The sequence below is a fragment of the Cetorhinus maximus genome, chromosome 16 (assembly GCF_964194155.1).
Source record: "Cetorhinus maximus chromosome 16, sCetMax3.hap1.1, whole genome shotgun sequence".
In the NCBI taxonomy this organism is placed as follows: Eukaryota; Metazoa; Chordata; class Chondrichthyes; order Lamniformes; family Cetorhinidae; genus Cetorhinus; species Cetorhinus maximus.
This window is the reverse complement of record NC_135894.1, coordinates 21,810,262-21,837,809: the sequence shown is the minus strand read 5'-3', so window position 1 is coordinate 21,837,809 and position 27,548 is coordinate 21,810,262. Positions and strand designations below refer to the sequence as shown.

Here is a 27,548-nt window from a genome sequence, read left to right as displayed (position 1 = left end):
TGCTCCCTTCTTAAACAAGGGGGTTACATTAGCGATTTTCCAGTCCTCTGGGACCCTCCCTGACTCCAGTGATTCCTGAAAAGATCACCACTAACGCCTCCACTATCTCTTCAGCTATCTCAGAAATCTGGGGTGTAATCCATCTGGTCCAGGTGATTTATCCACCTTCAGACCTTTCAGTTTTCCTAGCACCTTCTCCTTGGTAATGGCCACCATACTCACCTCTGCCCCCCCGACTCTCTTGAACTTTGGGGATGTTACTCAGGTCTTCCACTGTGAAGACTGACGCAAAGTACCTATCAGTTCCTCTGCCATTTCTTTGTTCCCCACTACCACTTCTCCAGCGTAACTTTCCAGTGGCCCAATGTCCACTTTTGCCTCTCTCTTACCCTTTATATATCTAAAAAAAAAACTCTTGCAATCTTCTTTTATATTACTGGCTAGTTTACCCTCATATTTAATCTACTCCCTCCTTATTTCTTTTTTAGTTGTCCTTTGTTGGTCTTTGTAGGCTTCCCAATCCCCTGGCTTCCCACTGCTCTTGTGGGAACTTCACAATAACCCAACTATAAACTGGGAATATGAAGTAGATTAGTCAGAGCTGGCAGAGGTAATGCATGACTGCTTCTTGATCAAGTGAGTCAAGGAAAAAAAATCACAAGCAGCAACATTCATCTTGTCCATCAATAATGACCCAGGAACTGCAAATTGTAGTGTCCCCTGGGGGTCAGTCACCTCAAATGATAAAGTTGAACATGATTCAGGAATCAAATATCCAAGAACTGGATTCTAGTGCGTAATTCTGAAATGAACAAACGAGGACATGAAAAGGAAATAAAAGGAAATAAATTAAGAGAACATATTCAACAATATTTAGGGTGAAAGCCAAATAGAATCTTTAAAAGGTAAAACATGCAGGAGTGACAACCCAAATGGATTGAGGTAATCCCCGTGACAAAAAAGCTCCACATGAAAAGATACTAAATTCAAAGTTGTGGAGATTCAGAACAAGCCCAGGGAATCAATAATAAACTAGTTGAGACAGACAAGATTTAGCCATGGGATCAGTTAAAATTCCATGTCCAGTTAAGGTCTCAATCCTCACTGGGAGAGAGGCAGAGAGTTTGTTGGAAAGTGGATAGTCACTAGAATAGATCCCAGTTTGAACATCAAGATAGATTAAAACAAAAAATTACTGCGGATGCTGGAAATTCAAAACAAAAACAGAATTACCTGGAAAAACTCAGCAGGTCTGGCAGCATCGGCGGAGAAGAAAAGAGTTGTCGTTTCGAGTCCTCATGACCCTTCAGCAGAACTGTTCTGCTGAAGGGTCACGAGGACTCGAAACGTCAACTCTTTTCTTCTCCGCCGATGCTGCCAGACCTGCTGAGTTTTTCCAGGTAATTCTGTTTTTGTTATCAAGATAGATTTCCCGCTCTCAGTTTATTTCATAAGCATTTTTGTGCTGAGATTGACCAGTGAAAAATCAATTAAATAAATAGTATTTACCACCTTATACAAATAAACTACAAGTACAGCAGATCTTCAAATATTTATTTTGCTCTACCACAGGAGGTCTTAAACCCATTCTGGGAAGGAGGGGATAGGATTCCCAATGTGCTGTAAGGATTCCCAAGACAAGTTAATTTTGCACTGTAAATTGTGCTTAAAAACCAAGTGGCATTCCGTTTCTTCATCGTGTGCATAATTCAAGTGCCATGAAAAAATTGTCATTGTTTCTACAATTTGTATCAACAATAGTCTGTTTTGATTCAAGCAATAAGCAGCACAAGGCAGCTCCGCACTTACATTCGTAACCACTGTCAACAGAGTTCACGGAGTCAGAATGTGCCTCCTTCTTAATAAAAGTGCCCATGTCATCTACTGGTGTGTGGATAACGGTCAGGCTATCTTCCACAAGCTCTGCTTCTTCATACATATTGCTTTTCACGTTCTCTAGTGCAGCGATTACCATATCAGCAACAACAAGGTGTGTGTTCTCCTGTAAACAGAAGCAGCAACTTTACTGGATTCATGAGAGGCTGAGTCTATTAATGAGCCTAAAACAGAAATGCCCTTCATCCTTAACCCTACCACCCCAACATCACCTTCCGCCCTCCTCTCTCCCTCCCATCCACCCCCATAATAAAAGGCATTGCTAGTGTAACTTTTTAAAATGGTGGTCAAGTGGAAAGATAGGCGAAGGAAGGACTTACCACCGAGTCCCTGAAATGGAATCAGCATTAAGTACACCTTTCTACCCTTTAATGGACATTTACAAAATATCATATACTGTGTTACAGCAAATGTTAGGGGTTATGCCATCCTCTACCTCAATATGAAGGAAGTGCCTATTCTCACATCATAAGAGGAAGAGCAGCTCCAGTTCTCAGGGACTTTCTTACAAATACAGGGAAGAAATGGTCACATGAATACATGATAATGGTGGCTGGGACTGACATGCCATACCACACCAGCCTGGAATAGCAAAACAAGGAACCAAGTAGTCTTACCCCTGTCACCGAGGGCAAATTGTAGAAAGTGCTCAAGGGCAAGATTAAAATTCAGCAATCTGCCAACACTGAATCAATTAGATTAATGCGTTCTCACAAGAAATTTTTTTTTTTTTTTAAATTAAAAAAGGGTCTTCAAAAAAAAGTAACTTTTTGTGAGAAAGTGCATTTTTCATTAAATGCATATTTAATCTTATTTAAGCACATTACTTTTTAAAACTATTGCACACACAACTTCGATCAGCACCATTTCAAAAGAGCAAGCTGCAAGTCAAGTCCTGAGCATGTTGTACCACTCAGACTTCTGCCCAGTCCTAACAGAACCTTCATCAAACTCTCAGGTATTTCAGACATCCCCATTGCTGCCTTTTTAGACTAATCCTGGGGACTACCAAGGCCATGACACATAGACTTGCTTGCCATGTCTTAAAAACAAAAAAGGACAGAACAGTTTGCCTGATTGAGATGCATCTCTGCTGCTGTAAATGACAGATGTGATGCAACTCAACCACAAAAAAAGTGTCTTTAGGAATCTGAGCAAGTGACAAAGGTACATGTGGAACTGGGGAAATCCATCATGTGCAAGCTTTTTTTTAAAAAAAACTGGTCCAACTCCTGAAATCTTCCTCCCTGTTCCTTCCAACTGAAGCCATCTTCTCTCCTCCCATTTCACTTCCCCAGTGTCCCTTGATATTTCCTACTTAACACAGAAACAGGCCAATTCCAGTGTTAATGCTCCACACAAGCCTCTTCCTGCAGCTCACCCAATGTCACGATGATAAAAATAACTTCCAATATCATAAGTAGACACTGACCCCACTAGAACTCTTGTCTTATTTGGATTAAACCCAGGTAGTCTGGGTGCTTTGATGTATGGTAGTTTTGATATGTTAATTAGATAAATGTAAGGAGAATAGAAGTGTGAACATGCATTTGTTAAAAGAAACCATTCTAGACTGCAGGTGAAATCTTACACCTAGCTAGAAGGTGCCAAGCAATTTTTTCAGCTTACTAATAAAACTGGTGGGATGAAAGGATGTTATTGTTAGAAGATGTAAAGTTAAAGACTAGTGATAGAATGGAAAATTTACATTTAAAGAGAAACATATATATAAAAGGAGATTGTATGTTGGATCTTAAAATGCCTCTACCTTACAAGTGTGAGAAGCCTCCAGCCTTAAACCTCAGTCTGTCTGCAAGGACCCAGAGCTGAAAGAAACTCATTTTGAATGAGACTGTCCAAGGTGTACTTTGCTAGAGATCTGTTAAATCTGAGTTTTACTGTTGCCTTACCAGGGGTGTCAGGTTAATTAGGAGATTTTTGTAGTTCTTATAGTAATTTTGTAGACATGTTTACAATCTCTCTAGTATTAATAAATGTTAACCAAGACTCTGTGGTCTTATTACTACTGAATTCAAAACCTGCATCTCAAAACAGACAAATTGTAAAGGGTTATGAAAGTTGTTTAAAGTTTCCCTCTAGGATTTTTAAATAACTCAGCTTTACCAAAAGTCTGTCTAACAGTTGTTCAAATCCCAGAGGGAATCTTGAAACAACTGTCATACCCCTTACAATTTGTATGTTTTGAGATGCAGGTTTTGAATTTTAAGTGTTATGTTTCAGATGTAACAATAAATTCAGGAATCAGATCACCAGTTTAACCAGACACCAGGCAAAGCATTTTCGCCTTACAAATTCAAAATGAGGTTCCTTTCATTTTGGATCCTGTGGAAACAGTTGTAGGCTTACAGCTGCTTTGATGTTACATGCCTCTGCTCTGTACATACAAAACTGAAGTTATAACTAGCACAAATGTAAATTCTCATTGTATCACCAGCCTCTAACTAAAACCCATTTCATAGTACCAATTTAGTTAGTAATATAAACATTACCAGATTTCACCCCACATCTTGAATGCTCTATTCAAAAAAAAATACAAACACACTCTACCTCTCTTACATCTCAAAACTAGCACACATCTCAAAACTAGCACACAAAGCACCAAGACTAGCTGGCTTTAATCCAATTAAGACACACCCACAGGCTAAACTTTTATTTCAAAAAGAAAAATATTTTCCAATAATATTATATACATTAATAGCTTCATGACAACTCAGCCTTTACCATCAGCTGTCATAATACCCAATTAACATTCCTTTCTTGTCCTCACTTATCGCCCCACCAGCCTCCGCATTCAAAGGGTCATCCTCCGCCATTTCCGCCAACTCCAGCATGATGCCACCACCAAACACATCTTCCCTTCACCCCCCCTGACGGCATTCCATAGGGATCGTTCCCTCCGGGACACCCTGGTCCACTCCTCCATCACCCCCTACTCCTCAACCCCCACTTATGGCACCTCCCCATGCCCACGCAGAAGATGCAACACCTGCCCCTTCACTTCCTCTCTCCTCACCGTCCAAGGGCCCAAACACTCCTTTCAAGTGAAGCAGCATTTCACTTGCATTTCCCCTAACTTAGTCTACTGCATTCGTTGCTCCCAATGCGGTCTCCTCTACATTGGAGAGACCAAACGCAAACTGGGCGACCGTTTTGCAGAACACCTGCGGTCTGTCCGCAAGAAAGACCCAAACCTCCCTGTCGCTTGCCATTTTAACACTCCACCCTGTTCTCTCGCCCACATGTCTGTCCTTGGCTTGCTGCATTGTTCCAGTGAAGCCCAACGCAAACTGGAGGAACAGCACCTCATCTTCCGACTAGGCACTTTACAGCCTTCCGGGCTGAATATTGAATTCAACAACTTTAGATCTTAAACTCCCCCTCCCCCCATCCCCACCCCGTTTCTCCCCGCCCCCCTTTTTTTTCAATAATTTATATAGATTCTTCTTTCCCCACCTATTTCCATTATTTTTAAATCTAAAACTAAAACCTTGTTAGTCTGTCCACCCCACCCCCACTAGAGCTGTACTTTGAGTATCCTGTCTCCCATTCTTAATTAGCACTTTTCTTAGACAAATATCACCACCTTCAACACCTCTTTGATCCTTTTGTCTGTGACATCTTTTGATTATCTGCTCCTATCATGGCTTATCTCCACCACAATCACCACACCCTCAACTTCTCTCTTCCCCCCCACCTTAAACCAGTTTATATTTCTCCCTTCTCCTAACTATGCTTCAGTTCTGCCGAAGGGCCATGAAGGCTCGAAACGTTAACTGATTTCTTCTCCGCCGATGCTGCCAGACCTGCTGAGTTTTTCCAGGTAATTCTGTTTTTGTTTTGGATTTCCAGCATCCGCAGTAGCTTTTAGCTTTTTCCTTTCTTCATGTTTCCCCTCAAATGCAGCTCAATTTTCCACAACTACTCAGTATGGTAGTGAGTTCCACATTCTCACTATTTAAAGAAACCGCTCTTGAACTCAAGTGACTCATTCATGTCCCCTCAGTTTTGGATTCAATCACAAATGAAAACGGTTGCTCTACATCGACCCCAAACTTCATGATTTTAAAAAACAGGTAACTTCAGTCTTTCCAGAAAGAACCCACAGATTATTTCAGTCCTTCTTGATCATTTGAAACTTAGACAATTCTTCATTTTAGTTTCAGCTTCAGTTGTCAGCTGTTCCATATTCTAGTGACTCAAAGAATCCTACTTCTCTTTTTGCTCCTTCAGTGGTAATCTTGCGTCCACATTTGATTAGCCAACTACACAACCTTTAGAATTATAGATGAAAAAAAATAGAAACCATCCAGTGACCTTCTCCCTCCATCCCACATCAAAAAACTTGATAATATTTAAAAACCCCTATTGGACCCATCATATAATTTCTGTTCCAATGAAAAAAGCTTTTATTTTCTATTAAAAGGAGGAGTTCTTGTGGTAGTGTCCTTACTTCTGGACCAGAAACTCTGGGTTTAAGTCCCATGTCAAACTTGTTGGCCGTGGAAGGAGCATTCATGACAGAGTTCAATGGGCTGTTGCCAGCCAGGGAATCCTTCCACCACCACCACCCCACTATTCCCCAAAAAAGGGGAAAAAAAAATACGCTAAGAATTGCTCACTTAGTGATAATCCTGCATCTACACCCCTTATTTGTTTTGAGTCTTTCCCAACTAGTCGGTGTCATTCTAGTAAATCTTCACTGTTCTCTTTTCATATGCCATTAGAACTGCAGGCAATATTCAAACATGAGTCCAATTGATACCTTCAACAAATTTAAAATCACTTGTTTGCATTTATATCACATTCCTGATATGTAAATCCGAGAAGCCCATTTGCTATGACTTTCCTTCCTGCACCCCCCCCTTCCCACCAATATATACTTCATATAGAACTTCCTTTACCCATGAAGGCAACCTTCATGTCCTCTTGCAATCATGGGTTACACATTCCTCAACAGCATGTCCGCAGTAAAAAAAAAGGAAGCCCCCAGTACAGATCACAATGTTAGTGAAATACAGTATCTACAATTTTAACAGACTAATCAATTGTGAACTCTATCATTTATATAAATCAACATATTGCTTGCATTCCTTTCATCAACACTCCTTGAGTAGCATGTCAGATTGACACAGGTATCCCAAATAAAACCAACTCAATTGCACGAAAGCAAAGGTTTCAAAGGCAGAGGGGGCTGGTTAAACAAACAACAAGATAAATCTTGTGAAAGTGGAATTAAGATCAAACCAGTGTTGTGGAATATATCTTACCCTTTCCTGAGCCCTGCTTGCACTGAAACTAGGATTGGAGAGATAACTTGTATACACAATAGTTTCTGGTCTGTTATTCAGGCAACACCGTGCTTTCTCTGTGGAAAGACAATGACATCTTAAATTAAATTGCAAAATGGGGAAGGGGAGAAATTGAAGGCAAATTAAGCAAATGGTTTGCCCGAACCACCTTAAAAATGCAACAGACAAGTTGCAATTTCAGATGACATCCCAACATAATTCCGTTTATAAGGCAGCTGTGCCCACAATTATGCCCAGTGCATAAACTGCCAGTTTCCCTGGTACCCACATCCAAACACTAATCAGAAAGTGTGAAAGTGCTTCACTTCTGTGTCACTTACAATAGTTGAAATTTGAAACTGGTGCAGAGGTCCAAGTAGATACAAATTCTTCCAATCCTCACTACAGCTCCCTCCCAAAAAAAGAGTTTTACCTTAAGTTATCTGCAGGCTTAGAATAGATGGTTCATTAACTTAGCTCCAAAAAAAGTTATACTGACTCGAAACGTTAATTCTTTCTCTCCCCACCAATGCTGCCAGACTTGTTGAGTTTCTCCAGCGTTTCCTGTGTTTATTATAGGTGATTATAATACTGCTGGCTTCATAAAAACACTAAAAAAACTCAAAATGAAGGCCATCCATTGGCTGCTCCCTTGGTATGAGTGACCCACCTGTAGGGAACAGTGATGCCAGGTGAATGGAAACTAATATTTGAGAACTGGATATTACTGTCCTTGCAGCCGTGTTATGCTGAGACGACACAACTAATGCAAATTGCTGTGCAACCTAATGAAGTGGTGAATTCATCCAAATAGTTTGGTGCTCTTAACTATTCAAAGTGTGGCAGTTTTATTACAGCATTAACCTGTTAAACCTTTGTAAGTAAGGCAATTGCTTAGCAGCACTTTTATTAAAATAAAGTGCTGTTTAATAAAGGGAATTAATACCACAATCTTAAACGTTACTTCATGGGAAATTCAGTTGTTGATTGACCAAATGTCTACTAGTGATGGGATTTAACGAAATGCCTGCATAGGCTCATCGTACCTTGGGAAAACATTGAATGCAGTTCAGAAAGTGTCATACATGGAGGGTCATATTATAAAGTGAAACACGAGGGTCATATTATAAAATGAAATATGAAAGGAATAACCACCAACGATCAAGAATAAATGACAAATCTCAGTGCAATGCTGTAGAGAAAGAAAAACAATACAAGAAAATTAAACATTACCGCATAAAATTATTGAATGAGCCATTCAGTCCAACTGCATTATGCTGCTAATCATATTTTACCCTCTATGCCAATTGAAAATCTTATTCTAAAAAAGGGACAACCTGCCATTTGGTATCGTTCACATTAACTTCTTTTACCTGAATGGATGCTTGGATCAGATTGAGAGCGTTCATAATATGATGAATTGACCTTAGACACCACAGGTGGAACCCCAGTGACACTCAAGCACCTGGAAGCTACAGAGGGGAAGAGTTTACTGAAGGGATTAAATACTAGGCTAGAGGGCTTTTCAGGTGAGAAAGACAGCGATAAGTTGCTGCTGCATGAACCATCTTTGGAGGCTGTCATCGGAATCCCAACACCTTGCTGCTGATCATTATCTTCACTGTGACTGTCCCAAATCTTCTTTGCATCTCTATCTTGGAACACAGTCAATGAAGAAAGCCTTGTGTTCGCCGTATAGTTCTCTGTAGAAGGCGGTTTGAAGCCATCAAAGGTTTCCAACACAGAGATCAGGATCTCTTTAATGGCTTCTGGATTGTTTGAGCACCGTCCTGAACTCACTGCTGTTTGGCCCATCACGGCTGGTGTGGAATATTCATCTGGCACAATAAAACAGAAACAAGGGTCAGCTGAAACAACCACCAGCAGAATTCAGTGAATAGATATTTGGTTAAGAGAATGAAGGAGAAACAGTACAAATTTGTTCAACATGTCCCATTATACAAGGGTACCTCAAATTCCTCTTTCATCACCAGCTCTTTCTGGTGAGGAGTTCCAAGTGAACTGAACAATACAATCTCACTTGTCTGCTGCACTTCAGAGGACAACTTTAATCTTAAACAAGACTATCTTTTTCCGGATCTATTCTAGCTGTCTTTGCTTCTACCTCACACTCATGCCCATTAAAGGGCTCAACTTCCCAAAATCTTGCTCTGAAGCTACCCAAGTCTTCGTTGTCCACGTATCCCATATCAAGTCTCGCTCATCACCTCAATGCTTCGTATCCTTTACTGGCTCTCAGTTCAATTTCAAAATCTTCATCCTTACCCTGTTTAAAAAAAAAGGTACATCTGCAACCTTGGGCAGCTCAATTCCTGGACTTGTTACCTCAAGTTATTCAGGGTTAGAACTGCCATCCATCTTCTGCCCTTCCACACTACACCAATGGTTGAAGACTTCACCACCTCCTCTGCACTATGACTCTCCAGAATCTCCTACACCATGGTAAACTTCTCTCCATCCTTAAATGCTTCCTCAAAGCCCATTTCTTTCATTATGCCTTTGGTCATCTCTCCAACTCCAGCTCAATCACCTTAAAATGATTCTACATATAGTTACATGTCAGTACAGGAAGCACTTCACATAGGGGACTACATTCTGGCACCAGTATTGGAGAAGGAACTGTTCAATTGGGTCAAACATCATTAAACCAGGATGAGATCAGTGTCCTGGTGAATTGAGGAATTAAAATGGAAAATAGGACTTTAAAACAAGGACTGGGACAGTGTGGGGTTCAAGCAAGGGGAAATTTACAAGAAAGAAAAATTTAAGGTGTAGAGTACAATCACGAGTGCAACAGGTAGGGACAGAGTTTAACAATGGGCAGTAGCAACTAATATGGATGGGTCCTGATAAACAAAGGAAGAGATAAAGACAGTTGTAAGAAAGGATCTCAGCACCCACCCTCCACACTGGGGGAAATAAATTAGGGTACAGAATTATTTTGGGTGGAGCCAAGAAATAAAAGGGCAGAAAACACAAGTGAGAGCAGTTTATGGCCGCAGTTTTGGCCAGAGTCCAATTCAGAAGTTAGAGTGATGTAATAATCATGGGGCATTTAATCTCAGAATGGGAAAACCAAAATTGGCAAAGTAACTTGTATGTTAATGGATTGCATTTGAGATAGTTTCCTATAACAAATGTGTCAAGGAACCAACTAGGGAACAGGCCATTTGAGATCTAGAGTATGACACAGGGAAGTTATGGTAAAAAGAACATCTAGGAAGGAAACAATGGGCCTAATGTGATAACTTAATATATAAATTGAATGTGACCCAAAACCTTACATTTAGACAAAGCTAATTAGAGAGATATGGGCGGTGAGCTGAAGTAAATTAGATTACAAGGTATGACAGTCAATAATCAGTGACAGGAATTTAACAAATAAAAAATGCCTTCAAGGGGTTGAAAGCTCCACTGGTGATCAATCCTTAACCTTGCTCACTATCGCTGTATTAAAAGGTTTACAGTGTTACCAAGAGTAATGTCATTGGGAGGGGTTTTTATTTAAAAAGCAGCAAACTACAGGCCAATTAGCCTAACATCTGATAGAGGGAAAATGCTCTATTTTCAAAGAATCTATTGAGGTGGTTAATAGCAGGGCACTTAAAAAAACCTTATTGCTATTAGGCAGAGTCAACCTGATTTTGTTAAAGGGAAATAGTGTTTGACTAATTTGTTAGAGTTCTTTGAGGAAGTAAGAAGCAAGGTGGGTAAAAGGGAACGTGTAGATGTGGTGTACTTGGATTTCCAAAAGACATCTGACAAGGTGTTACATCAAAGGTTACTACACAAAATAAGAACTCAAGGTGTAGGGGGTAACAAAATAGCTAAATTTGCTGATGACACAAAGTAGGAAAGCAAGTTGTGAAGAGGACATAATCCATCAATATCCCTTTAGAGACTCATTAAGCGAATGGACAAAATTGGCAGATGGAGTATAATGTGGGAAAATGTAAACTCGTCCACTTCGGCAGGAAGAATAGAAAAGCAGCATATTTAAAGAGAGACAAATTGCAGAACTTGGAGGTAGAGGGATCTGGGTGTCCTGGTACATGAATCAGGAAAAGTTAGTGTGCAGGTACAGCAAGTGATTTGGAAGGCAAATGGAATGTTGTTGTTTATTGCAAGGGGAATAGAATATAGGGGAGTTTTGCTACGGTTGTACAGGGCACTGGTGAGACCACATCTAGAGTGCCATGTAGAGTTTTGATCTGCATATTTAAGGATGTTATTGCATTAACAGTGCAGAGATGGCCGACTTGACCGATTCCTGGGAGGAAGGGGTTACCTTATGGGAAAGGTTGGGCTTGCATCTATTGGAGTTTAGAAGAATGAGAGGCAACCCTAAGCACAAGATCCTGAGGGGACTTGACACAGTGAATGCCAAGGGAATGTTTCCCCTTGCGGGAGAGACTAAAACTAGGAGACACAGTTAAAAATAAAGGATCACCTATTTAAGGTGGAGTTGAAGAGAATTTTTCTCAGTCATTCATCTGTGGAATTCTCTTCCCCAGAGAGCAGCAGAGGCTAAATCCTTGAATATTTTTAACACAGTTAGAAAGGAGTCAAGTAGGGGGTACACAGAAAAGTCACAATTTCATCAAATGGTGGAGCAGGCTCAAGGGGCCAAATGGCCTGCTCCTAATTCAAATGTTTTATATTCATATGACCAAGACATTTAGAGAAAGAAAATAGTATGAGAATTGCAGGAGGAGGAGGGGGGAAAAAAGAGAGGGAGAGGCGAGAGGGAGGTGGGGGGGAGAGAGAAAGAAAGAAAAATAAGGAAGTGCAAGAAGTGACAGAGACGTTAAACAAATATTTTGTATGTCCTCACAGGAGATACATAAAGCATACCAGAAATTGTGGGAACCAAGGGTCTAATGAGCAAAGAGTTCAAAGTAATATTAAAAAAAAAAGGGTAGGAGCAATTATTAGGATTAAAGCCAACAACTCTTGGATTTAAGAGCAATGACTACAGAGATGGTTAATTCATTGATTTTGATTTTTCAGCATTCCCTTGATTTGAAGGTAGAAAAATGTAACTCAACTGTTCAAGGAAAGGAATGAGAAAGAAAACAGGGAACCATAGGCCGGTTAGCCTTTAGTAGGACAAAATGTTAGAATCCATTAAGGAAGTGGCAAGAGGGAACTTGAAAATTATATTAGGTATTTATGAAAAGGGGAATCATGTTTAGCAAATCTATTATTAGTTTCAAGGGTGTAAACTAGTAGGGTAGCTAAGGGAGAAACCAATGGACGCATTTAAATTTTCAAAAGGGCACAAGGTACCACACAAGAGGTTATTGCACAAGATTTGGGGCAATATATAACATGGATCGAGGATTAGTTAATGGACAAAAAACACTTCTTTTTTAGGTTAGAAGTTAGGAAGAAAATAAATCCCAATGGGAAACTTGAAACAGCTGCCACAACTTGTTTTGTAATTTGTATAAATTTTGAGATGTATGCCTTGAATTCAGTAAGTGAATTCAAGTCTTAGATTTCTTACAAAACTAAATTAAAGCTTTATTAATAGAAGAAATGATTTTAAATGCATACATACATCTACAAATTACTATGATAACTTCCAAATCCCCTAATCAACCTAACTCCCAATTACACTTTCATTAAGGCAACAGTAAGACAGAGATTTTAAAAGGTCCAGGCAAAGAAACATGATACCCTGAACTAGTCGAACCAGCACCACATCAAAGCCTTCAGACCAGCTGCCTTTAATCAAATTATGTCTCTCACACACCACTATTTTACAATAAATACCAATAACATTGAGAATTATTATATTTTCCTGACAAGCCTTTTGTTCAAGGGGGCTGCTGTGCAAGATTAAAAATGTCTTGCTGTAATTATTCGGCTTTAATGAGACCACATCTGGAGTACTGTGTAGAGTTTAGGTCTCCTCACCCAAAGAAGAGGGTGCAATGAAAGTTCATGAGATTGATTCCTGGGATGAGGGCTACCCTATGAGGAGAGATGGAGTAGAATTGTTTATGTTTCTGGAGTTTAGAAGAATGAGGGGTGATCTTATGGAAACAAGATCCTGAATGGGCAGGATAGGTGTCGAGAAAACAGCCATTTTGCCCTGATAGGAGATAGAGTCTAGAGCTAGGGGACATAAAAGGGGTCAGTCTTATAGGACTGAGATGAGAGAATGTCTACATTCTTCACAAACTGTTGTGAATTTTTAGAATTCTCTACCCCAGAGGTTTGTAGATGCTCATTACACAGAGGTCAATAGATTTCTGGGTACTACTCGAATCCTAGACGGGAAAATGGAGTTGGATGTAGAAGATTAGGCGTGAGCTTCTTGAATGACGTAGCAGACTCAAGGAGCCACAAGGCCTATTCCTGCTCCTCTTTCTTAGGTCTGTAGTGTAGATCATAACCTCCGCCACCAATCACAACCTGGAATGCACCTGCGCCCTATCTTTATAAAAGAACACAAACTGAATCCAGGCCAAAATTAGAGGAAGCAGAGGTAGAAGCAAATAACTGCATGGCTTGGTATTTGCAGCAGTCTGAGAAATCAGGCAAAATGCGGTCCTGGTGAGAGTCTTGATGCCTGCACTAATATCACAATATTTGAGGGCTGCCTCGGAAACTGCCTTGTAAAGTTAAATGGGGTGCAGCAATTTAAACATAGGAGGAATTCCATAGCAACAATGGTATACACATGCTCAACTGGTGGCAATACCCAATGCGTGCAGGAGCTTTGATTTCATCCTACGTCAAAATGTACAGGTTTGGGAGGAGCACATATTTCAGCAAATGGATATTGAAACATTAATTTCTGTCCGAGGACCTTCTCCAAGACAGAGGAAATGGATATGTATCTGACCAGGCCAACTAAAACAAGTGTCACAGCAGTGCTGCACTATAACACTCGCGCCTAAATACATTACAAAAGATTCAGTCAGCACCAGTGGTGGATTTACTGTAAAACAAACCATGCGGTGGCACGAGGCCCCAAAATTCAGGGTATCCTTTCAAATCTGGAGGCTGAGGTACCATTGGAAATGGGTGTTCTACATCTATAATACTGAGTTCACAAAGAAATGCAGGGCGAAGCCTGCAAGAAATATATCCGACTAGAACATTCCGTGGTCAACCTTTCTTTTTTTTTTTGCATCTCTAGTCCGCATTATTTCATAGAAAAAGTGCATTTACTTAATTGTTCTAACAGCATCTATAGTGAATTTACTCAGTTGGCTGCAATCAATCCTGATTAGTCTATGTTTAACATAAGCCTGTAAACTCGGTAATACCAACAGCGACCATAAACTAGAGGGATTAATTTGTAAAGGGGATACTCGTTTTCCTTTATTTCAGTACATTGTTAGGATTCAGATTTTTGCTTCTGCAATTACCTTTGAAGCTATCCAAATCATTTTTTTGGGAAACTAGCATAATCACAATTGCTTCGAGTAGTAGTCGTCAGATCAATTACAGAAATTTGTCACTTCCGTGAGCTGACACAGAAATATGACTAGTCATGCAAAGGAAAGTGAAATTTGTGTAAAGAGAACAGGTTTGCTTGATAAGTTTGTGCAAGGTGATTGTAATCTCTAAATTGTTTGGCATCTTCCCAATAAAACATGAATAGTTAAATGGCTGGCGGCAGTCTGTTGTTGAAGGTTTGTGGATATGCTGGAAGTCAAAAAGTTAGTTATTTCAGCACAACAGGGAAACCAGTTGGGCAACTGGAACCTGCCATCGTATTTATCTCGGTCTCTGGATCTCAAACATGAGCACAATACAAGAGGGAAATTGGGGAGTGGAGAATGCAGGTGTGGGTAATGGGGGAGCAGATGACTCAAGAGGAGGGTAATGGGATGTGAGGTTTAGTGCAGAAAAGGCTTGGGAGTGAATTAATAGACATTATATAAAATGTTGTTTGATAGAAAAATAAGTTTATTTACCCTATGGCAGGATTGTCAGTAACCAAAAGTTTCAAATAATTGGCACAAAAGCCAGAGGGAGAGATGATTATTTTCAGAGCATTGTGAATGGACGGCTGAAGAATAGGAACTTGCTAAAAAAAAATTGACATGTACTTATATACTTGAAGTGGACAAATTTACAGGGTGCTGGAGAAACTGCTGGATTAAGTTTGTAGGCTCTTTGAAAAAGCTCTAAATCTTGACTGGGTCTTGACCTGTACTACAAGACCCAGAATTCTGTAATCACTACAAATATCAATGTGGGCAGTGATAATGTGAATTCCCCATGTAAACAGGTAATGATGTAGTCACTGGCTATGACCAGTAGGCAGCATCGTAGCCTCACTGTCCTAAACCACTGTATCCTCAGGATCTGCTTATATCATGAGGTCCCCAGCATTACAGATGCCAGTCTTCAGCCAATTCAATCCACTCCATGATAAAGAAACAGCTGAAGGCACTGTATATGGCAAAAGGCCATGGGCCCTGACAATATTCCAGCAATAGTACTGAAGATTTGTGCTCCAGAACTTGCCACGTCCCTAGCCAAGCTGCTCCAGTACAGCTACAACACTGGCATCCACCCAGCTATGTGGAAAATTGCCCAGGTTATGTCCTGTACACAAAGCTGGACAAATCCAACCCTGCCAATTACCGCCCCATCAGTCAACTCTCAATCATCAGTAAAGTAACAGTTCTATCAAGCAGCACTTGCTTAGCAATAACCTGCTCACTGATGTCCAGTTTGGGTTCCACCAGGGCCACACAGCTCCTGACCTCATTACAGCCTAGGCTCAAACATGGACAAAAGAGCTGAACTCCCGAGGTGAGGTGAGAGTGACTTCCCTTGACATCAAGGCAGCATTTGACTGTGTGGCATCAAGGAGCTCTAGCAAAACTGGAGTCAGTGGGAAAACTCTCCACTGGTTGGAATCATTATAAGCACAAAGGAAGATGGTTGTGGTTGTTGGAGGTCAGTCATCTCTCAGCTCCAGGACATCACTGCAGGAGTTCCCCAGGGGCATGTCCTCAGCCAAACCATCCTCAGCTGCTTCCTTCCATCACAAGGTCAGAAGTGGGATGTTCGCTGATGATTGCACGATGTTCAGCACCATTTGGGACTCCTCAGATACTGGAACAGTCCAAGTCCAAATTCAGCAAGACCCAGACAATATCCAGGCTTGGGCTGACAAGTGACGCATTCGTGCCACACAAGTGCCAGGCAATGACCATCTCCAACAAGAGGGAATCTAACCATCGCCCCTTGACATTCAATGGCATTACCATCACTGAATCCTAACTTCCTGGGGGTTACCATTAACCAGAAATAGAATTGGACTAGCCATCAAGATACTGTGGCTACAAGAGAAGGTCAGAGGCTAGGAATCCTGCAAATCCACTTCATGACTCCCCAAAGCCTGTCCACCATCTACAAAACACAACCCAGGAGTTTGATGGAATACTCTCCACTTTCCTGGATGAGCGCAGCTCCCACAACACAAGAAGCTTGACACCATCCAGGACAAAGCAGCCCACTTGATTGGCACCCCATCAACGGACATTCACTCCCTCCACCACCAATACACAGTGGCAGCAGCTGTATCATCTACAAGGTGCACAACAGGAATTCACCAAGGCTCCTTAGATAGCACTTTTCAAACCCACAACCACTACAATCTAGAAGGACAAAGGCAACAGATAGATGGGAACACCACCATCTGGAAGTTCCCCTCCAAGGCACTCACCATCCTGACTTGGAAATATATTGCCGTTCCTTCACTGTCACTGGGTCAAAATCCTAGAGCATCCTTCCTAACAGCAATGTGGGTGTGCCTACACCACATGGACTGCAACTGTTCAAGGTGGCAGCTCACCACCACCTTCTCAAGGGCAATTAGGGATGGGCAATAAATGCTGGCCCAGCCAGTGACAACCACATCCTATGAATTTTTTTTTTTAAATTCTGTGCCAGGCAAAATTGACACAGCGAACACAAATGCTCCAGTGATTTTTTTTTCCAGGCTGGTTGTGCACCTAGAGTAGAGATGAAGAATGCGCAACAGTTGAGGGGAAATGGCTTTACTACATCGCTGTTTTCTGAAGCTATCCAGCATTTAACCCACTGCTAATTGAGAGATCTTGCTGTATATGCATTCGTTGCTGCATTACAATAGTGACAGCTCGCTAAAGAGATTCATTGTCTGGGAAGGGCTTTTTAATGTCCTGAGATGGTAAAAGGCTGTATAGAAATGGAAGCCCTTCCCTTCCTTTCAGCTGCTTACCATTCAATGGTGAGCGCTTCTCCCTCACTTGTGTGTCCGAAAGTTCTGGATTCAAGCTCTCTTCAAGGAGACTGGAGGCCCAGGAGCCGAGTCGATACTTGCTGCATTGTCAGAGGATTGGTATTGAGGGAGTGCTGCACTGCCTCAGCTGGGGAGGGAAGAGAGCATGCCCCTTTTCTTGGCTGGGTCCTGATGGGGTGGGGCCAAAAGCAAAGTTGCGCACAGGACCCCATTAACTCTGAATCTGCCACTGGTCAGCACACTCCAGAGAGAAAGCAAAGTTTTGGATATTTCCTATTCAGAGCTCGTTAACTTCAATGATTTATGGAGAAACAAACCCATCGTAAATACAGTCCATATAAAAATCACCCAGTTCAAGACAAGATTCTGTTTTGTCACTACAAAATACACAGGCAACTGATTTTAATGATCAAACCCAACATAAAGGTGCCCAAACTTTTTGTTTGTGCGCACGCCATAATGGGCCACACTCCCATTAAACATTCTCAACTTGCAAATTTTAAACAGTTATTGCTGGTTTTAAGTCAGGATTTAGCAGCAATGAGGGAGCAGTGCCAAGAGCAGCTCATAAGCATCCCAGAAAATTCAAACATGCCCAACAAACAAGCAAGCCGGAGGGCTGAGTTGAAGGGCTTCAAGGATTAGGTTGCTAGAAGTTGGGGGCTGCAGTTTGAACAAACTCCCTCATCCTACCCAATTACATTGACAATTAAGACACCCAAGACATTACAGTTAGAGTTAGTAAGAGGTCAGAAATCACAAAGGCAAAGCAATTATAAGTCACATCGATTTGTTTTCACTTTTAGTGCAGCTTGAGAGATTTCATCACCTGGATCATGAATGAATTTAAAGTAAATATCAGTGAATATAGAAGTACGCTGAGAATGTTTTTATTTCAGTGAATATAAGACCATAAGACATAGGAGCAGAAATTAGGCCATTCGGCCCATCGAGTCTGCTCCGCCATTCAATCATGGCTGATAAGTTTCTCAACCCCATTCTCCCGCCTTCTCCCCGTAACCTTTGATCCCCTTACCAATCAAGAACCTATTTATCTCGGTCTTAAATACACTCAATGACCTGGCCTCCACAGCCTTCTGTGGCAATGAATTCCATAGATTCACCACTCTCTGGCTAAAGAAGTTTCTCCTCATCTCTGTTCTAAAAGGTCTTCCCTTTACTCTGAGGCTGTGCCCTCGGGTCCTAGTCTCTCCTACTAATGGAAACATCTTCCCCACGTCCACTCTATCCAGGCCTTTCAGTATTCTGTAAGTTTCAATCAGATCCCCCCTCATCCTTCTAAACTCCATCGAATATAGACCCAGAGTCCTCAAATGTTCCTCATATGTTAAGCCTTTCATTCCTGGGATCATTCTCGTGAACCTCCTCTGGACCCTCTCCAGGGCCAGCACATCCTTCCTGAGATACGGGACCCAAAATTGCTCACAATATTCTAAATGTGGTCTGACCGGAGCTTTATAAAGCCTCAGCAGCACATCCCTGCTTTTATATTCTAGTCCTCTCAAAATAAATGCCAACATTGCATTTGCCTTCCTAACTACCACGTCAACCTGCAAGTTAACCTTAAGAGAATCCTGGACTAGGACTCCCAAGTCCCTTTGCACTCCAGATTTCTGAATTCTCTCCCCATTTAGAAAATAGTCTATGCCTCTATTCTTCCTACCAAAGTGCATGACCTCACACTTCCCCACGTTGTATTCCATCTGCCACTTCTTTGCCCATTCTCCTAACCTGTCCAAATCCTTCTTTAGCCTCCCCGCCTCCTCAATACTACCTGTCGCTCCACCTATCTTTGTATCATCTGCAAACTTAGCCAGGATACCCTCAGTTCCTTCATCTAGATCATTAATGTATAAAGTGAAAAGTTGTGGTCCCAACACTGACCCCTGCAGAACTCCACTAGTCACCGGCCGCCATCCTGAGAAGGACCCCCTTAGCCCCACTCTCTGCCTCCTGCCAGACAGCCAATCTTCTATCCATGCTAGTACCTTGCCTCTAACACCATGGGCTCTTATCTTACTGAGCAGCCTCCTGTGCGGCACCTTGTCAAAGGCCTTCTGGAAGTCCAAGTAGATAACATCCATTGGCTCTCCTTTGTCTAAACTACTTGTTACCTCCTCAAAAGAATTCTAAAAGATTTGTCAGGCATGACCTCCCCTTGATGAAACCATGCTGACTTTGCCCGATTTTACCATGCACTTCCAAGTATTCTGAAATCTCATCGTTAATAATGGACTCTAAAATCTTACCAACGACTGAGGTCAGGCTAATCAGCCTGTAATTTCCCATTTTTTGCCTCACTCCCTTCTTAAACAGGGGGGTTACATTAGCGATTTTCCAGTCCTCTGGGACCCTCCCTGACTCCAGTGATTCCTGAAAGATCACCACTAACGCCTCCACTATCTCTTCAGCTATCTCCTTCAGAACTCTGGGGTGTAATCCATCTGGTCCAGGTGATTTATCCACCTTCAGACCTTTCAGTTTTCCTAGCACCTTCTCCTTGATAATGGCCACCTTACTCACCTCTGCCCCCCAACTCTCTTGAACTTTGGGGACGTCACTCGTGTCTTCCACTGTGAAGACTGACGCAAAGTACCTATTCAGTTCCTCCGCCATTTCTTTGTTCCCTACTACTACTTCTCCAGCGTCATTTTCCAGTGGCCCAATGTCCACTTTTGCTTCTCTCTTACCCTTTATATATCTAAAAAAACTCTTGCAATCTTCTTTTATATTACTGGCTAGTTTACCCTCATATTTAATCTTCTCCCTCCTATTTTCTTTTTTAGTTGTCCTCTGTTGGTCTTTGTAGGCTTCCCAATCCCCTGGTTTCCCACTGCTCTTTGCCGCATTGTATGCTTTCTCTTTAGCTTTTATGCTGTCCCTGACTTCCCTGGTCAGCCATGGTTGCCTCGTCCTCCCTTTAGTATGCTGCTTCTTCCTAGGGATGAATTTTTGCTGTGTCTCCCAAATTACTCCCAGAAACTCCTGCCATTGCTGTTCCACTGTCTTTCCTGCTAGGCTCATCTCCCAGTCAATTCTGGCCAGCTCCTCCCTCATGCCTCTGTAGTTGCCTTTATTCAACTGTAATACCGTTACATCTGATTCCAGCTTTTTCCTCTCAAATTGCAGGGTAAATCCTATCATATTGTGGTCACTTCCTCCTAAGGGTTCCTTCACCTTAAGCTCCCTTATCAAATCTGCCTCATTACGCATCACTAAATCTAGAATTGCCTGTTCCCTAGTGGAGTCCACCACAAGCTGCTCCAAAAAGCCATCTCGTAGACATTCCACAAATTCCTTTTCTTGGGATCCACTACCAACCTGATTTTCCCAGTCTACCTGCATATTGAAATCCCCCATGATCACTGTAACCTTGCCTTTCTTACACGCCTTTTCTATCTCCTGGTGTATCTTGTGCCCCACATCCTGACTACTGTTCGGAGGCCTGTACATAACTCCCATTATGGTTTTTTTACCTTTGCGGTTCCTCAACTCTACCCACACAGATTCTACATCATCTGACCCTACATCATTTCTTGCTATCGATTTAATTTCATTTCTTACTAACAAGCAACCCCACCCCCTCTGCCAACCTGCCTATCTTTTCGATAGGATGTATATCCTTGGATATTTAGCTCCCAGTCCTGATCCCCTTGCAGCCATGTCTCCGTAATGCTCAGCACATCATACCTGCCAATTTCAATCTGCGCCACAAGCTCATTTATCTTATTTCGTATAGTGCGTGCATTCAGATACAACACCTTCAGTCCTGTATTTCCTGCCCCCTTTCTCATTGTAGTCCCTTTATCTGATGTGCTTGAAGTTAGATTCCTAGCCCTTTCCAAACACTCTGTCCTATCTTGTGTTCTGGAGAATTTAATAGCCTCTCCTGGGCTCTCCTTTCTTTTCAGTTTTTTCATAATTTTCCATGAAGTTGAATCCACCCCACCCCCCCACACGCTAACCTGCTGCTTTGTTTCCCATTAGTCATACTTCTTGGAGTTTTACCCTTCCCTCCCCCCCCCACCCACTTTCTAGTTTAAAGAAAAATATGGAAGTACACAGAATATTTTAAAAGGATCGTAAAGAGAAACATTTAAGGAAATGAATATAGAAGTACGCTGAGAATATTTTAAAAGTGTCGTAAAAGGGAAACATTTAAGGAAACAGGTGTTTGCCTTGGAGAACCACTTCCATTCTCCCTCCAATGGTAGTGTGTGTGGTTGAGTCATACACAACTGAAAGAATGCATGCTCTGTTCCTGCTCCGTGCTAAGTTATCATGGTAGCTCAGGGTGCACTACAATTCAGCCTCTAACCTACTGAGGGAACATCACCCACAGTTCATCACTAGAACTACATACAAGGCAGTTTAACAAGTTCAGAATCCAGCTTAGGGTGACCGCCACCCCAGGCTTGAATTACCTGGGGTCACTTACCTTGAACAAACAAGCAAAGTACCATGGCACTTACAGAACCAGATCTTGTAAGTCAATGCTTTCAATCAAAGAATGCGGAAAGGGAAAGAATAAAACCCTTCCCTGATGTAGAAATAATCTTCATTTAAAATCAGAGTTGCAAAACAGTTAAACCTTGTTACTTACAGAATGTCAAGTTTTCCCATTACTCAAGGAATAAGCCTTGTTCCAGCACTACTTCCAGCTATGATTTTCCTACTCTTACAGGTACTTATATCATAGGTAGACTGTCAAAGAACATAGGGGGTCTTCCTGAGGTAACTGCACTCCAATCTTACTGCATTGCAATGAAAAGCTGGGTCCCATCAATGGGCTGAGTAAAGTGGGCCAATTTCAGCAAATGCAGGAAGTCAGTCTAAACTTTTACACTCCATTAATCAATAAAATCTCCACATTGGACAGCAGATCCCAACTCAACCAAAACCTGACTAATGGCAGAAGAGATCCCACCACCCTAGACAGGAATAGCTACATTGGTTTCATGTTTGTTGATACTGTAGCACATTAGTGTCACCCCAATTAGTTAATTTTTTAAAAAGCCTAGAAAAGAAGCTGCAAGGAAAGCAACTCATGATGTTTACATTCAACACAGCTTAGCCCAGGAAGCAGATATATATATTAAAAAACAAATACCTGACAATACTAACATACACAGCAACCAGGGCAGAGAACACAAGGCATTCAGATAAAATCCTGGAGCAGATACATTCTTTGCCTCGGCCACAGGCGATAAGTTACTCTCCTTTGCCTACTGTGTCAGGAATACAGAAAACAGGCTCAAACTAACACAATGTCAGTTAGCCAATAGGAGTTATATCAGTAAACGAGCACAACGAGACCTTAACAGGAAGAAGCAGATTCTCAGCCTAACTGATCTGGAGACAGTCATTGTGTGGAAATGAAACTTGATTGGCATAAAACGAGCTGGAGACAGCCACCAATCAACCATCTGATCTTGACTAATGCTCCTGGAACAGGCTTGGGTTTTTAAAGGGGCACTATCCATCCTGAAAATAATGTTTGCTAAATACCCATGATTTGTTTGTCAACATGCAACAGATGATTGAGATGTGTTTCTTCCAATCACCTGGGTGCAACATCTTAGTGAAACTTCTGGTTCTTCGCATTCTTAAGTAACAGATCTGCCAAAAAAAACTTTCAATGGAAACAGTGCCCCTTTAAGACAATCTGAGGTAGAAACTGTTAAGTGATTTCTCTCCTCTCCAATTGATAATTTCAACAAGGATCCTTCATAGAAAATTCAAGATGTGCAGTTCAGTTCATTTCCCAAATTGGCTTTATATCATTGTACACTGAGTATCTTCTTTCTGTAAAGTTCTTAGTAACCATGTGTAATATTAAACATATTCTCATTGTAGATTCATTCTAAGGATAGTGCCCTAAGTTCAACAATCAGGCACAAATAAAAAGACATTTGCTTGTTTTCTTGCTTACAATCTCATCATGACAAAGTAAGTCCAAGCTGCTCCCAAAAAACAAGGCCAAGAACTTTTTATAACTACTCACACTTCTCTAAAGCTGAGTTATTTTGTCTTTAAAGCAAGGCTATGGAACACATTCTCTTCCCTCCCTCCATTTCAGTCCCAAATCTCTTATTCCTTCCCCTTCGTCCCCAATAGGCAAACAAGAGACATTAAGGCATTCTCAGCACCATTTCAAGCCATTTAGTCTATCCTGGTCACAGAGCAAAGTACATGCACTTAAGACCAATTACTTCCATTCAGCTGGGTGAGCCCTCATCACCAGCAGAATGCCTCTGGCAGGAATTAGTCCCTTTTTTGACATTAGCTTGCATGTTCATCAAACAAACATATATGACTGGCAAAGGATGTGAACACGTCCATAGCATCACTCTTCCAGTCTTCATGTCCACCATGTGGTGGCAGCAAACAGAAATGGTATCAGCAGAGTCAAACATCTGTTGACTTTCCTGGATGATGGTACATTTCCTGATCGCTGAGTTGTATGATCTTTAAACCTCAGGACCAGTTCAAAACACAGGTATGCGATTGCAGATTGCAACCTTTCATTTGACTGCCGCTGTGGACCTGCAATGACACCAGCTGTCTGGGGTATTTTAGAATTGGTTCTCCATAAGTGGTTCTGTAATATAAACAAAGTATCAGAAGTTAAAGGGGAATAGCATTTAGCTAAAATGTCATCCAAATGGGAGGTGTACTTGCTAGGGCTGACAACTTTTGTTAACTCCAAGAGTAGATAGGGAGCATTGGCATAGATGACTGGAATAACATCACTTGGAAAATAAACAGGAGCAATGTAACATTCTCAGTGGGAGGGCTGAGCTGTGTGAAGGGCAGTTAAAGCTTTATAATGCGGGCTTCGGAACAAATCTGAACTTTAGCCTTTCTTAATGACCCTTCGTATTGTTGAAGTAAGAGATGTTGTTGAAGCTTTTCATCTTGTACTAATCAGGACAGACGCAAGAGTACCAAGAATGCTAGTAGCTACTTATATTCATATGCAGGGACCTGTCCACTGCAAGCAAAAGGAACATACCCAGGCATTGTACCATTTTTGAATTAATCAAAAGCATAGGGGTAATAGTTCCTTGAAGTATTTTCCATGGCAACTCCTCAACCAAAGTTGACTTGCCAACCCTTGTCTCATGCAGTATAAATTGTTGTTCCCTTTGAGATTTGATATTCTTGCGAATCTGTCCTGATGAGTGCAAGACGAAAAACCTTGACGGCATGTCACTTTTTTCAGCAATTCTCAAGTTCTGTACTACCAAGTGATAATTTGTCCTGCTCTTCGTCAAATACTGCTCGGTGATCTATTATATGCACTTGAACAAGCAGAGCTCGGTTTAACAATGCATTCAAATGACAGCAACGCTAATAATGCATGCATTGAAGTGTCAATATAGATTACATCCTCAAGTCTGAGCGTGGGACTTGAGTTGACAACATTCTGACCCAAAGTGCTGCCAACTTAGCCAGGTTGGCACTTATACCAAGATGATATTTTGGGCACTTGATTCACATAAGGAGCTTAGCTACTAGAGTACAAGGCCACTGATTTGTGATCCTCATGGTAAAGTCCTGTACCCCTGTATTAAAAATGGAATTTGGCTTCTTCAGTTACCATAGTCCAATGGGGCTAATTGATGAGCAGAGACAACTGTGGACCAAGATCTCCAAAACAATGGAGGAATCCTTTGACTACCCTGTAATGAAAATGGAACTGAACGTATCCACAAAACAAAACCAAAACAAGAATCAAACTTATGCCCTCTGACCAAACTGGCACTCATGCTGCCATTTTGTAATCATGGCAGAACATTTCACATCTATGTCCAGATCTCCTGTCTGTACTTATGAACTTCCTGACTCAAAGCTCACAACAGATGCTTTTTCACCTTTCCACAGATATTTCCTGCATTCCCGACCCCACTCCCACAAACAAATCCCTAGTCCTTGAAAGAAACAAATGACATAAAAAAGTAAAACGCACAACATGAAATATATAGATTACAATTTATGTTGTAATTAAATGTGTGGTATATCAAGGTTGTCTGAAAGTTTTCATGGTGAGAGCAGTACCATTGAGTAGGACGATTCTATGGCTACACCATGTAAAATTTGCTCTGAAAACAGCAGCCATTACCTTAAAAGAGTTCCTTGGAAGAACTGGTAGGCCTGCACTCTAGACTCAAGAAACATCAAACCTGCTTCAAACTAGGTGAATGGGACAAGTCAGCTATCATCAAACATGTTCATCTTAATAATCATCTCATCCAATGGTTCAACTCTAGACTTAACTCATGTAACACACACTGGCATGCAAAACACATCAGGGAGGCCATGGAGATTTACCAAACCCACACCATCCCCCAAGAGTGGCCTTCTCATCAGTGACATTTGGCTACCCTTACTCAAGAAACATGTTACCATCCATTCTGCACAGTTGACCAATCAGCAGCTATAATATTAACATCTACTGATCTATTACAAACAAAATAGCCTGACCAATCATCAGTAAGATCCTGCCTATATTCCCATCCTTCTGTACAATATTTAACTACCTTTTTCAGCTAATTCCTCCAGATGATGGGTGGAGTATGCTACCTGAAATGTTGAAGTCTACTAGTTCTTTAGGTAAAGAACTCTTGAGGTAATAGCTGCTCTTTTCAGATGGTGTAGCTGTAAAATTGTCTTGTTCGTGTATGGTATATATTTCATGGAATTAGAGATTTTGCAGCACAGAAACAGGTTCAACTAGTCTGAGCCTGTGTTTATACTCCATACAAGTTCCTCCCAACTTACTTAATCTCAATGTATCAACATATCCTTCCTTTCCATTCTGCCTCATGTGTTTATCTCACTTCATCTTAAAGGCATCTATGCTAGTTGCCTCAAATACTTGATGTAGTAGCAGGTTCCACATTCTCACCACTCTGGGTAAAAAGATTCTCTTGATTATTTTATTGGGTTTATTTGCCATCATCTTATATTTTTGGCCCATAGTTTTGCTTTTCCTCACAAGTGGAAACATTTGTCTGCATCTAAACTATCAAACCCTTTTTACAATTTTAAAGACCTCCATCAGGTCACCCCTTGGCCTTGTTTATAGAGGAAAAAGCCCCAGGTGTTCAGCCTCTCCTGATTATTGGACCCTCCCTGTTAGGTATCGCCCTGGTAAATCTGCTTTGCACTTTCTCCAATATCTGTACATATACCTTTTGCAATATGAAGACCAGAACAGTGCTCGAAATGTGGTCTAACCAAGCTGCTATACAAGTTTAATACAAATTTCCTGCTTTTCAATTCTATTCCTCTAGAAATAAACCCCTTTGCTTTGTTTGTATCTTTAAAAGTTTGTTAACTTGTGTTGCTACTTTTAGTAATTTGTTAATGTGTGCCCCAAGATCCCTTTACTGCTCCAGTCCATTTAGAGTCGTCTTTTCCATGTGGCTCTGTTATTCCTCCTACCAAATTATACCAACTCGCTCTGCCGATTAAACAGTCATCAACGAATTTATTAACATTTTTCATTTTGCTGCACTCTTCCTTTGTAACTGCAATCTAGAGTCAGCCGTCAAATTTTGAGATTGTACTTCCTATTTTTGATTACAAATCGTTCATGTAAATGATGAACAGCAGCAGTCCCTGTACCAACTCCTGCAAAACACCACATCCCCAACTTCTGCCAGTCTGAGTGACTGTCTTAAGCCATTACATAACAAAAGGTCATCGACCTGAAACATTAACTCTCTTTCTCTCTCAATTAATGCTGCCTGACCTGCTGAGTATTTCTGGAATTTTCTGTTTTTATTTAAACCCTACATGTGAACACCTAGCTGTGTCCCTTGACTCCATTTGCTTGGAGCTTAGTCATGTATCTATTATGTATCAAAGATATAAGAACATGGGAAGTTAGGAACTGGGAGCAGGAGTAGGCCATTCAGCCTGTTGAGCCTGCTCTGCCATTCAAACAAGTCATAGCTGAACATCTACCTCTACACCATTTTCCCCTACTATCCCCATATCCTTTGATATCATTAGTACCCAGAAATTATCGA

The 27,548-nt window shown here is 41.3% G+C and overlaps 1 protein-coding gene across 2 annotated transcripts in view; it reads right to left on the bottom strand.

The window, feature by feature from the left end:
• Positions 1 to 27,548, bottom strand: part of rubcnl (rubicon like autophagy enhancer) — a 69,260-nt gene that overhangs the window by 29,491 nt on the left and 12,221 nt on the right. For both annotated transcript variants that reach the window (XM_078559481.1, XM_078559482.1), the window contains 3 exons: positions 8,579 to 9,043; positions 7,185 to 7,282; positions 1,810 to 2,002 (listed from right to left, as the gene is read on the bottom strand). In XM_078559481.1, the coding sequence (XP_078415607.1) occupies positions 1,810 to 2,002; positions 7,185 to 7,282; positions 8,579 to 9,043 (756 nt within the window). The remainder of the gene's footprint in view (positions 1 to 1,809; positions 2,003 to 7,184; positions 7,283 to 8,578; positions 9,044 to 27,548) is intronic.